This window comes from Pongo abelii, chromosome 17 (genome assembly GCF_028885655.2).
Source record: "Pongo abelii isolate AG06213 chromosome 17, NHGRI_mPonAbe1-v2.0_pri, whole genome shotgun sequence".
In the NCBI taxonomy this organism is placed as follows: domain Eukaryota; kingdom Metazoa; phylum Chordata; class Mammalia; order Primates; family Hominidae; genus Pongo; species Pongo abelii.
In genome coordinates this window covers 89,674,049-89,687,888 of record NC_072002.2, presented here as the reverse complement: position 1 = coordinate 89,687,888, position 13,840 = coordinate 89,674,049, and the positions used below count along the sequence as shown (strand labels likewise).

At 44.6% G+C, this 13,840-nt stretch overlaps 1 protein-coding gene across 2 annotated transcripts in view; it reads right to left on the bottom strand.

Moving 5' to 3' along the window:
- Window positions 1-1,046: 1,046 nt before the first annotated feature.
- Window positions 1,047-13,840, bottom strand: part of CNDP1 (carnosine dipeptidase 1) — a 57,235-nt gene continuing 44,441 nt past the window's right edge. For both annotated transcript variants that reach the window (XM_024235714.3, NM_001132321.1), the window contains 5 exon segments: window positions 11,186-11,346; window positions 9,892-10,056; window positions 7,969-8,110; window positions 4,555-4,702; window positions 1,047-3,766 (listed from right to left, as the gene is read on the bottom strand). In XM_024235714.3, coding sequence (XP_024091482.3) covers window positions 3,700-3,766; window positions 4,555-4,702; window positions 7,969-8,110; window positions 9,892-10,056; window positions 11,186-11,346 — 683 coding nt within the window. In that variant the 3' untranslated portion in view covers window positions 1,047-3,699.

Below are 13,840 nucleotides of genomic sequence, written 5' to 3'. Positions count from 1 at the left end.
ATATATGTTTGTTGTTGGCCAAATTGTCAGTATGTGGTACTTGACTATGTATTTAATGGCAATGATGATAAATGCTACTATGCAGACTATGGTAGCATAATAGGGACACCTCACTTACTCATGAGGAATAAGAAAAAGCTTCCCTGAAAAATTACGACTAAGCTGAGATTTGAAGACTAATGTGGAGGGTGGGTGGGAGGGGTATTAGCGAGACCAAGGGGGTTGTAAGGGTGTTGCCAGAGGAGGGAGAGACTCTGAGAAGGCTCTGAGGCAGGGAAGCTCTTGGATGTTTGCGAAACTTGGAGGATTTGAAGGATGGTGTTGTCAGGGTATATCTAGTGAGGGCAGAGCAAGCCAGAAGAGTAAGCAGAGAGCAGGTTGTGCAGGACTTGGAGACCTTCTTGGGATGTCTGACTTCATCCTCAGACTATGTCACCAGTTGAGAGATTTAAGCAGGGTGAGAGGGACAAGCCAGCTGCTGTATGGCATGTACAGTGAGAGGGGCTGTCGTGTAAGCAAAGGCTGGTTAGGGGCCTCTGCAATAACCCAGCAAAACTTGAGTGTTGGCTTATGAGCTATGCGAGGTGACAGTGGAACTAGAAGGAAGTGGTGGCTTTTGAGAAACGGGCTGGACTGGCCTTGATATTGAATTGGATTGGAAAGAGAGGGAAGTGTGGAAGATGATGCAGGGCTCTGCTATCAACTAGCCGATGGTCCACTTACCAAGGTAGGGAGCACCAGAGGGGTAACAGGCTCGGGGAATGGATGGAAGTTTTCATACTAGGTGAGTAGAGTTTCAGATGTGAAATGGGCAGGAAGATGGGTGGGCCTGGTTCTCGGAAGAGGGGACTGGGTTGGGAGTCATGGGCATCTGGCAAGTACAAAGGCCACGGAGTTCCCAGCATGAGTGTGAACAGTGAGAAGTGGCCGGGAGCAAGCCCTCGGGGGAGCCCTCGCTCACTCCCTTCTCCCAGCAGCAAGTGCAAAGGAACAGTGTCGCTGACCAGGGCTCTCGCGCTGTCTGGCGCACAATCACCAAAGTTTTCAAGCCAGTACATTTTATTTTTATGAATACAACATAAAGCCAGAAACATTCCCAGCCTCATTGTTTTCCAGAAAAGCATCTACCAAACCCAAATGATATTCCTAACCCCTAAACCTTATCACAATAGTTATGCTTTAATACACTACATCTACTAACAAAGCCGGATACATTGCCCTCCTCCAATACAATAAAGTCCCCCCGATGGGCATGACACAATGTATGCCCAACATACTGGGTGATCATTTTTGTCCAAGTGCATATATTTCGTCATTAAAATGTTAAAAAACAAATATTTAAATTTCTCTCTCCCTTAACTTTTTTTCCTCCATATAGCTGGTTAATATATCTGCATAACTAACAACTGAGTAGCTTTCTCTTATTCCTTTGAGTACAAGGAGCTTGGAAGATACTCCTTTCTGACTCCCACATCAGGGTACGGTCTGGGTCACCACCGGGCTTAGAACTGGGTGGAAAAACAGGAGGGAAGAGCTGGGGAGACCCGTCGTGACCCTGGGTGACAGAAAAACATGGACTCTGAACTCTGGCAATCCAGGGTTGGAATATCCTAGATTCTACAACTTCCATAACTATTCATTCTCCTCCTTCTCTCCTGGCGGCAGCGTAATAATTAACTGAGACACTGCTGGTCTCAGATTCAGCAGGAATGAAGATCAGCGAATACATATTGTTTGGTAACTTCTTAAATCTGATGGTACATTAGTCAGAAATGCTTACAGTGTATTTTATAATAAACTTATGTTAATGGACTAACATGAAGACTCTAAATCTCTCACACTGTTAGGCCTTAGCTACAATGCCAAATGCATCAGGTAGGTTCAACAAAATCGAGAAACACCACGAAACCCTGCATAATTAGATGAGCACAAACTACACTTAATAGCACAAAATATCAAACACCTGCCGCTATTCTTTAAAGATGACTTGATATTCTATAGAATTGGAGATGTGATGGCTTGAAGCCTCCTGCTTCCAAAGAAAACACTAACTGGAATCCTTCACAAATGCCCACAACTAGGTTGAGCCCTCAGTTGGGTCCACTTCTATGACCAGAGTCAAGGTGAACTGAATCACTGACTGCCTGCTCCAGTCCTTTTAAAGGTGGTACAGCACGTTTTTAAACTGACATCTCAAGAACCGACAGAGTGATGGAAAAAAGTTGAACGCAAATGTGTTCTGTTTTTTTTTTTTTTTTTTTTTTTTTGGAGACAGAGTCTCACTCTGTCACCCAGGATGGAGTGCAGTGGCATGATCCCAGTTCACTGCAACCTCTGCCTCCTGGGTTCAAGCGATTCTCCTGCCTCAGCCTCCCGAGTAGCTGGGACTACAGGCATGGGCCACCATGCCCAGTTAATTTTGTATATTTAGTAGAGACAGGGTTTCACCATGTTAGCCAGGCTGATCTCGAACTCCCGACCTCAGGTGATCCACCCACCTCCGCCTCCCAAAGTGCTGGGATTACAGGCATGAGCCACCGCGCCTGGCCTTCTGCTTTGTTTTTATTTGGAGTCATAATAGAAAAAATTTTAATAAGCCCCTAAATTATTCTCCATTAATGTGATTTAAATAATAAATTCATAAAGATTGAATTTGTTTATATACACTCAACTGTAGAAAAATGACTGTCTTTTTTTTGTTGTTTATACCATCAAATCCAATCAAGCCAAACAAGATGGTTAACTAAAATGATTAATGAATGCAGCATTAGCTGATGGCTTTAAATTTAGCATGTGTTACTGATGTCAGAGTTGATTAGTTCTCTATCTAAAACTGATGCTATTAAAAGCTTTGAGCAATTTAGATGTTGTCATTGAGTAAAATTTCAATGGGGTGAGAGAAGTTCTATCAGGATTAATTCTGCTATGGTGTAACATGTGCACAGATGTTGGATAGAGAGACAGTGGGCCTTTTCTGATGGGACAGGAAGAAGGAACGGGAGGCAGAGAAGCTGACAAGGTGGCATCAATCTCAGGAAAGGTAAAGAAGCTTGGAATAAAAAAAAAAAATACTCATCTTTGCACAAGGACTCCCAAATGGCATACGGGTATGAATATTGATCATTTCAGCTTTGGAACTTTTCAAGAAGTGGGAAAAAATAAATGAAGGGGAGGCAAGAGGTTAATATAGTACCATGCTTTAGTAACTCCTCTGAAAATGAATCCACGGGGAAATCATTGTAGTCAGTGGTGGAGACCAACATTTTTATTAATAAGATAAAAGGAAAGAGTGTAAAGCAAAGGCGATCATTGGATGGAATGATTATGTGTCACGAGCACTTGAGGACCTAGAAAGCAAACCTTAGAGATTATGCCAATCAAATTGCAAGGTCAGAGACATGCTAAAAGGTTAGAAGGAATCTAATCCTGGGGCTATTGCACAGGACTTGGGGAAATCAAGTTGCTGCAAGTAGCTATGACTTGAGGAAGGTGTGCAGTGGGAGACCTTAAACCATTTCCAACATCTGTGCCTTTGAAATATTCTATTATTGATCCAGATATCCCAAGACATTTTAAATGGAAGGGAAAATGTACTATACTAGACCCAAATTCTCTGGATATTTAGATTCCGTCCCTGTCTAGGGATGTGGGGGAGATGAATCTGTCAGTGGATCAGATCAGACTAGAAGGTTCTTGTGATTAATGCAGCTGGGCCATCTCTAAGAAAAAGGCAGCAAATAATTTGGTTCCCTCTATGTAGTTCCACCTAAGAAGAGGAAAAACAAAGAGAAATTTTGTTACAATTTCCATTCAAATAAAGGAGGAAAAATATTCTGTCATTTAGACAGGAAGATTTGATGTTATAAATTCCATCTAAATTATTTAACATACTTCTGAGATCCCAGTATGAAAAGCACTTAGTAAGTTCCATGTGAAAATTGCATTATTATTATTAAGAAGATGAGAATCAGTCTTAGACTTAAATCCAAAAGTCAATTTTCCTTGATTTCTTATCACTGATATGGATATCAGGGTCAACAATTTCTTGTTTCTCACTAGTCTGGGAGGCTTAGATCTTGTAGTATCTGCCAGCAGCGCATAAAGCAAACATTCCTAATAGCCTTTTTTGTTATGCACTGAACATTTGTGTTTCCTCAAAGTCCTATGTTGAACCCCTAACCCCCCAGTGTGTTTGTATTTGGAGACAGGGCCTGGAGGAGATAATAAAGGTTTAATGAGGTTAAAATGGGGGGTCCTAATCCAATGGGGCTGGTGATCTTATAAAAAGAGAAAGAGACACCAGAACCACCTAATCCCGCCATCACAGGGCCAGCCAGGAAGACAGCCTACACCCACCAGGAACCAAATGGGCTGGCACCTGATCTAGGGCATCCAGGCTCCAGAACTGTGAGGAATCAATGTCTGTTCTTTAAGCCCCCAGTCTGTACGATTTTCCATTCTCGCATAAATTGAACAGGAGCTCACCCACGTGTAGACCCAGGTGTGTGCAGTAAAGGAAGAAGACAGAGGCACATTGCGCAGGCATCAGCTGACCTGTTGATTTTCTCATTCTGCGAGTGTTCTCCATCATCAACAGCTCCCAGCGGAATTAGCAGCACGCTCTTGTGGACGATCTCCTGGAACATTTCGGCAATTGGAATGGTGGATCCATCCCGGATCATATCTGGTTCTGTTCCAAACACTGAAACCGGAAAAGAAGGCATTTGAATAGGGTAAGGACAAGAACAGCCCCAGTAAGCTCCTCAAGGAGCTTTACCTTCCTCTCTCTTTTTCCTTGTTAATCTTTCTTTTTTTACCATTAGATTTGGTGCTTTGGGGTAAGGAAGCCCGTTGATTTCATGCAATTATATTCTAAGATAGACACTAGAGTCAAGAAGAAAACTATGGATGTCTTCTTCACAATTACCTACTTTAAAAAAGATTTTAGAACCAGGTGCGGTGGCTCATGCCTGTAACCCCAGCACTTTGGGAGGCCGAGGTGTGCGGATCACTTGAGGTCAGGAGTTTGAGACCAGCCTGGCCAACATGGTGAAACCCCATCTCTACTAAAAATACAAAAATTAGCCGGGCATGGTGGCACATGCCTGTAATCCCAGCTACTCGGGAGGCTGAGGCAGGAGAATCGCTTGAACATGGGAGATGGAGGTTGCAGTGAGCCGAGATCTTGCAACTGCACTCAGGCCCAGGTAACAGAGCGAGACTCTGTCTCTAAATAAATAAATAAATAAAAACAATTGTAAATAAAAATTTTATTTTGAACTAATTTTAGAAAAGTTTAGAATTTAGAAAAGTTGCAAAAATTGTACAGAGAGAGCTCCCATCTATCTCTTACTCTGCTTTCCCTAATGTGAACCTCTTATGTAACGATTGCAAAATGATCAAAACAAGGAAACGGACAATGGTGCAATGTTGTTAACTACACTCCAGACTTTCAATTTCACCGGTCTTTCCCTTTTCCATTCCAGGATCTGATCCAGAATCCACACTGCAGTTTTATTATTGCTTCTTAGTTTCTTGTATGCTGCAGACGTTTCTCAGTATTTCCTTGTCTTTCATGACCTTGACCATCTTGAAGCTCATCAGTTGGTAGTTTTGTAAAATATCCCTCATTCTGGGTTTGTCTGATGTTATCTTGTGATTGCAAGAGGTCGTGCATTTTTGGCATGACACAAGACAATGTCCCTACCTTTATTGTTTCTTCATGAATTAAATATTATGGAAGTGGGACTTCTTTGGGTTTTTTGGTGACAGATATGCCAATAGCTGTACTATCACTCAAATGTCACAATGTTTCTGGCAATTTTCAAAGTATTGCACAAAATGGTTTTAACTGCTATCGTGGGTTTTAGAAAAAGATGAGCTCAAACCTTCTAGCTTAGAGGACATGCTGCCAGAGATGGAGTGGGATGAAAAATGAAACAAACCAGAGAGAACATGCCACCTCCTCTTTATTCACAGAGAAAGATGTGGATGTGAATCGAAGTGAGGTACCTTGTTAGCAGAACCAGTTTAGCACACAAATAGCCCAAAAGGTGTCTTATGCATTCCTGAAAGGCTATTTCAGACCTATTTATTGTTGTCAACCTGGGTATTTCAAACACACACCTCTCTTCAGCTGCCATTACATTTCTTCAGTCCTAAAGTTTACTGGCGAAATACCCGCTAAGGTTGGGGGCAGCAGGAATGGTGATGGAAAGAAGCATGGCTCCCTGTCTTGGACTTGTTCTCTAGTTTTCCGTGTCTGTGTCCCTTGTACTGATAACCCCGAGAGAGAGTTAGTGCTTCAAGGAGATCTGGGCTTCCCTTTCCAGTTTTGCCACCATTAGCCAATGTGGCCTCAGGCCTCATCTGTAATAGGATGCCACAGGTCTACCTAAATGCATGCCACTGCTTTTCCACCTAGCTTTGGGAGAGACCTAGAACCCCCTGCTTTGGGAAGAGCCCCCATTCTGCTATTGTTGGCAGGGTCCCCCTCCTGGTGCAGAAGCCAAAGAGACTGAGTGTCCCTGCTCCCTGACGCCACAGCCAGCACCCAAGTACACGCCCTTTGCTCAGCCCAGCACATGGCTCTACCCAGGACCTTGAAGTGCATGGAATTAAAACAGGCACCACCAAAGAAGTTCCAAATAGAGCTGTGCTGCCTTCTGGGGAAGCAACGTGGCACTGTGAAGAGACCACTGGCTTGAGGGTCAGACACACTGGAACTGGGTTTCTCGTGTGTTTTGCGATTGTATACAGTGAGCTCATCTCCAGGAAGCTCCTGTGGAATCTCCTTGGCCTGCCTGGGGGCTGTGTCCTCCTGGGTAATGCTGTGCTTGTATCAGCAGGCAGTCCAGCTATGGCACTAGTGAGAACCAGACCACACACTAGGTAAAAATTAAACACCAAAACCCACAGGAGCAAGGGTCCATGGTTAAAAATTCTCAGGGGAGAGCTTGTGTCTGTCCAACGTCCAAGCAAAGGCAGTCAAGCTTACACACACACACACACACACACACACACACGGGATAGGTGTGGCTCTCCGGGGATGCCCTGCCTGTATATAATGGGTCTCATTTTCAACTTCCTGCCTCACTCTGGCCTAAGGCCATTAAAGCCCCAGCCTCTTTGTGACCAAGAAGAGCAGATCCCTGCAGGCCAGCCCAGGGTCTGCTTATTCACTCCCCTAGAGTTCAGCTTCTCCTTCATTTTCAACCCTGAAGGATTTCCTTTGATGTCATACAAGCTAAGCTGTATTTTTTGTTTTTCATTTTTTGAGACAGGGTCTCACTCTGTCCCCCAGGCTGGAGTGCAGTGGCATGATCACAGCTTGCTGCAGCCTCAACCTCCTGGGCTCAAGCCATCCTTTTGCCTCAGCCTCCTGAGTAGCTGGCACTACAGGCGTGTGCCACCACGCCCAGCTAATTTTTATATTTTTTATAGAGATGGGGGTCTCACCATATTGCCCAGGCTGGTCTTGAACTCCTGAGCTTAAGCGATCCTCCTGCCTCTGCCTCCCAAACTGTTGGGATTATAAGCTTGAGCCATCACACCCGGGCTAATCTGTTTTTGAAAGGATGTCTTTACATGTTGGCCAACATTTCTATGAGTTTTGTGTCAGCGGGGGTTGAAGGTTTTCTAGTCCATCATTTTCCCCAAAATTCAGGTCTCCAGACTGAAATTTTAACACAGGCTTTGCCCCTTGTGAGCTGGGCACCCTTTGGCAAAATACTTCATGTCTGTAAGCCTGCATTTATTCCTCTGTTAGATGGGGAAGGCCATTGGGAGGATGACTTGAGATGGCGTGTGTAGCGTGCCCTGCATATGGCATGCATTCAACAATGTGCTCTATATTAAAAGGAGAGTTGATTTCTGAGTTTTAAAAGTGTCTGCTTTACCCACGGTCCCACGGGTACCACCCCTGAGTCCCAATGCAGATTGGTCAGTCAGAAGATCTTAAGGTCCCACCTGTTCTGATCGCTCTTTTTGCTGCGAGATACTGGGTGTCGTTAATATTTGCAATCCACGGGTGTAGTCCTAGAGTCATGGAAACAACCATCTTGTTGGAACTATTTCTTTTGGAGAACACATCTTCAAGATGCCGTGTCACCTAAAAGGTGACGTTTTCAATGATAAGAGAAAGTGTCAAGTTATTCTCTCATACAGTTAATATAGTCTTCCATCAAGAAACTGATTAATACAGTTAATATAGCCTCTTCCATCAAGAAACTGAAGCCCCAGCCTGACACATGCAAGTGTTGTGATTTTCCCTTCACTCTGCCAGAGGGTGAGAGTGAGATCCTTCTTCAGTGCTGAGAGCAGGAAACCCTGGGCTGCACCCAGAGGGAGATTCCCCTCTATCCTTTACCCTGCAGTCCTGGCCTCAGCCCACCCCATTCCAACCACAGCGTCTCACACACATAGAGGTGCTGGAGCACTGCTTGTTGAAAGTGATGAAGCCTAACACAGCAGGACTTCTCTTTTGAATTGTCCTCTTTTTGGACTCCTCAGTACCCTCTGAATGATTTGGGAGCATTAAGCATTTGGGAAATTTCCAAGACGTGGGAGCAACTCCAGGCTCAACTATGGAGGAGCCTCATTTCAGCCTCCTTCTTTCCCCTCCTGCTCTTTTTTCATTGTTACTGTGGAGAGCCTCCCGGGGAGGTGCCATACTCAAATTTCTTCTGTTAGTTACTTCAACACACATTTATAGAACACGTGTCATGTCCCAGAGACTGTTCTAGGTGCTGCGAATACAGCTGTGAACAAGACAAGGAAGGCCCTGCCCTCATGGAGTTTATATGTCATGAGAAAAGGGGGTAGCACCTCCAAAAAGAAGGAAGGGAAGGAAGGGAAGGGAGGGAAGGAGGGAAAGATAAAAGGAAAGGGAAGGGAGGGGGAGGGGATGGAGAAGGGAGGGGAGTGGGGAGAGGAGAAGGAAGGATGGAAGGAGGGCGGGAGGAAGGAACAGGAGGGAAGAAAAAGGAAAGGGGAGGGGAGGGAATGGGAGGGGAGGGAAGGGAAGGGAAAGGAAGGGAAGGGAAGGGAAGGCAAGGGAAGGGAAGGAAAGGGAGAAGGGAGAGGCAGGGAAGGAAGGAAGGAGGGAGGGAGGGAAGAGAGGAGGGGAGGAGGCCGAGAGGGAGAAAGAGAGACTACTTCAGAATGTAATTAGTGCTAACAAGACAATAAAGGGGGATAATGGGATGGAGAGAGAATGACTGTTGGGATGAAATATTTCTTTAGCTCATTCATTCAAGAGTCTACTTTCTGTTAAACTAACTTGAGGCAAATTGATGATTGGTTGGTAATTTGGACACATAACTCCTTCTAGAAAATATTTTCCTTAAAATGGCTGCTTCCAAAGTGTTAATTTCAGACATCATGAAGATTGAATGATTGAGGCCTAAGACTTTCTGCTTCTGTCCAAGCATAGGCAGGCCCCTACTCCATCTATGTGTAAACCAATCTTGCTTTTGTATCTACCATCTAACTTTCAAATTTTCCTAGCACACTAGCTTCAAATGGTTATTTATCTGACTGCTGCAATTGCATATACTTGAGGGAAAAGATTGGGTTATTTTTGTTTGTTTTTTTAAGAGACAGTGTCTTGCTCTGTCACCCAGGCTGGAGTGCAGTGGTGCTATCATAGCTCACTGCAGCCTTAAACTCCTGGGCTCAAGGGATCCTCTAGCCTTGGCCTCTCAAAGTGCCGGGATTACAGGCACAAGTCACTGCACTGGGCAATATTGGTTTCTTGACGTTTGTTCCACTCCTCTTGTATTGGAAAAAAATGATACTCCAATGGTAGCAACCTCACTGCTCACTAAGCCGTGATGTGTGGGATTCAGAAACCACTTACTAGGCAGAATAATAATCATAAGCATTTGTTACCTGTTTTTCCACCACGGATACATTCATGTGAGGGACTAGACGGATTGAAAATTTTCCTATAACTCGGCCAGGTATGACTGTTTTAGCTCCAGGCTCATCAAACGCGCCCTCGATCCCATGAATAGAAAGAGATGGGTACCTCCAGAGGTGCATTAGAATCTCCTCCTATATTAAAATAAAAGTATCCAAAGGATGCTTAATTAGAACCCAGTGGAGCTGGGTTGCTTGTGTTACCACCCTCTGCCTCTCTGAGACACCATTCAGGACACGTTAACTGTCACCTTACTCAGCTGTGCCTCACGCAAGGACTTTTCCCTCAGGACACAAACTCTCTGCTGTCCTCAGATGCCTTCACTACCCAAGCAGCTCCCCATTGATGAGTGCCCCTCTTTGCCCAAGATCTGCAGTTTTCAGTTAACAAATGGCAAAGGGGCCCTTTCAAACGAGATCGGGCACGTTCAGCATGGTATGGCCATAGATAAAGGGGCGGGCCGTTTCAGAAATGTGAGTTCGATTATAAATTTCTAACCCCAAATTACAATAATAACTTATGTAATGAAAGCATTTTCTTATTCAGAAGACATCAAATAACTCTTCAGATGTTTGAGCCAGTTTTCTTTCTTCTGGCCATCCTGGAACTGGTCTGCAAGAAGACGCTTGCTTCATAATAATTCACTCTACTGCTTCTTTTCAGCTTGCTTTTCCCCCTCTCGGCCCCTTCCCCAGGAACCAGCCCTAGCTACCAAACACCTTGTCAGGCAAGCATGCTGCCCAGAAAGAGGAGGAGGAGAAAAGCAAAACAATTCTAAATTTGCCTGTAAGGAATGTTTTCGGCTTTGTGTTTACTTAGTCCACTGAGGCAATGATGTATTCACTTACAGATTAGCCCCTAAGGCTCTTGGTTTTGTCTGGAAAAATGAACAGTTAGAGGTCTTGGAGCTGGAATCATCTCAGACTTTTCTGGTCTTTGAAAAGGTAAGAAGTCCAGCTCACTGGCTGAAGGCTGGCATGGGATTTAGGTTAATGAACAGCTTTGGAAAACATGGCTGGGAAATGGGTAACTGCTTGTGGTTAAGTGCCAGAAGCCAGTGCCAATTAGACCCCATTGAAAAAGGACTGGTTGACCCAGCCCATGGGGAAGTGGCTGTGAATGTCAAAAATATGCCTGAGAATTCACATCTGCTTTGGATTCTAAGATACGGAGATTAGCACCAGACAATGACTTAGACAGAGGGCAAATATGATATACTAGCCTCATGCCTCTTCCAGCTTATCCATCAGTCTGTGGCCATACCTTAGTATCGAACAGAAATTTCTCAACCCGGCTGCTATTCCGGTATTCTTCTAGGTCTAGATGGATGGCTTTGTATGTATTTATTTCCTCTTCTGTAAGAGGAGCCACTTCATCATAGATTCCAGGGACCAGGATATGACCAGACGAGTCTACCAGGCTACCTACAAAACATACACAGAAAACAAAGCCAGGTAGAAAGGAGTGTGCCAATGTTGTGGTCCTGGAGCCAGACCGTGGGAGGACTCTTCAGGGTTGCAGCAGGCCTCTTGACTATCTGGGTTCCCGTGGCCAAAGCCATTGGCAGCAACTCCATCCAAGAAGTGACTGTCAGAGAAAGGAGTTGCTCACCAGGCTCACGCAGCTGGAGTCAGCCCTGCTTTAGGGTTCACCTTGTCAAAGGTGTGGCTGAAAACACCTGGGCTTGCAACAAATGAGGTCAGAGTGAGTTACCTGCATCACGTTCGCGTTCTCAGCTATGCCTTTTATACATAAACAAGGTTTGTTTTTTAGTTTTATCTTATCCTGATTTAAAAAGTAATACATGTTCATTATAAAACATTTAAAATACATGCTGGGTGCATTGGCTCACATCTGTACTCCCAGCACTTTGGGAGGTCAAAGCAAGTGGATTGCTTGAGCCCAGGAGTTCCCAACCAGCCTGGGCAACGTGGCGAGACTGTGTCTCTACAAAAAATATGAAAATTAGTGGGGCATGGTGGCACATGCCTGTGGTCCCAGCTACTTGGGAAGCTGAGGTGGGAGGATCACTTGAGCCCAGGAAGTTGAGGCTGCAGTGAGTCAGGATCACATCACTGCACTCCCACCTGGGTGATAAAGTCAGACCCTGTCTCAAAAAAAAAAACTATATGGCCGGGCGCGGTGGCTCACGCCTGTAATCCCAGCAGTCCGGGAGGCCGAGGCGGGTAGATCACGAGGTCAGGAGATCGAGACCTCCTGTCTAACATGATGAAACCCTGTTTCTACTAAAAATACAAAAAATTAGCAGGGCATGGTGGCACGTGTCTGTAGTCCCAGCTACTGGGGAGGCTGAGGCAGGAGAATCGCTTGAACCCAGGAGGCAGAGGTTGCAGTGAGCCCAGATCACGCCACTCTACTCCCACCTGGGTGACAAAGCAAGACTCTGTCTCAAAAAAAAAAAAAATTGATGTATATATATGTACACACACACACACACACACACGCACATGTATACACACCTACGTACGTATATACCTGAGAAACCAAACATTTTTGTCATCCCTTCTCAACTTCTCTTCCCCTTCACACACACACACACACACACACACAGTATATTATAATAAAGACTCATTTTTAATTAAAAGCATTATACCCTTCAGGTCTACTCTATGAGATACCATCATGACTACAAAATCCCCTGTATACACTAGTATGCTCTTCATGAAAGAGTTTGGAGATCAATACAAACGGAAAAAATCATCAGTAAATATCCATGAAAGCAGCAGATGTTGAGATTTAGTAAATACTGCCCACTCTCTGGAGAAAATGGGTATCAAAGGCAAAATGCAGCCAGGACGTAGACTGATATAAATGACACAAAAATGTCTCCGGGGCAGCTTAATGAGTCCCCACTGATAATGCAATCACAAGATCTTCTCTTGAGCATATGTCCCTAAACTTCTGCTGACAGTCTTCTGTGTAAGGACAAAGTTGCAGAGTGCGTGCCTTCTAAGCACACACTGTACCTCACTAGTAAAATGATCCAGGCCTCTGTTCTCGGCATCATTTTAAATTACAACTTTATTCTCTCAGTATACAAAGCAGCCTCCCCTATTGCTGGACTGGGAGAAGGAAGAGAAAGAGGATTTCCTCATTTACCTTTTCCTTCCTTCCTTCCTTCTCTTTCTTTCTTTTCTTTCTTTCTTTTTCTTTCTTTCTTTCTTTCTCCTTTCTTTCCTTCCTTCCTTCCTTTCCTTCCTTTCTTCTTTCCTTTCTCTCCTTCCTTCCCTCCCTCCCTCCCTCCCTTCCCTTCCTTCCCCTCCTTTCCGTCCTTTCTTCCTTTTCTGTGTTTCTTTCTTTCCTTTTTTTGAGACAGAGCTTGCTCTGCCACCCAGGCTGGAGTGCAAAGGCACAATTGTGGCCATTGCACCTGGCCTTCCTTTCTCTTTTAATTTGCTTGCAGAAAAATCTGATGAGAGAGCTGTGGAGTGCGGCTCAGTCACTTCCGCCCTGCCTGGAATGCCATCACGGGGAAAGGGGAGCCATTGATGTCTGTGCTATTCAGAAATAATGCTGCTTCACAGATCCCATTTTCCATATTTCTTTGCCCTAGTTCTTTAATATTGAAAGCATTTGAATGAAAATAGTATGCTTAAGAGTTCGTCCCCTCCCCTCCTGTTCATCTTCCTCTTGCAATCATGACGTTGATGTCATTTCTTCAGTTACCACAGCCTTCTTGGGAAGCGCGGGGAGGGCAGAAGGTGCCTTTGAAAACTGCCCACAGGGGGCTTCATCCCTGGGATGCAAGGCTGGTTCAATATACGCAAATCAATAAATGTAATCCAGCATATAAACAGAACCAAAGTCAAAAACCACATGATTATCGCAATAGATGCAGAAAAGGCCTTTGACAAAATTCAACAACCCTTCATGCTAAAAACTCTCAATAAATTAGGT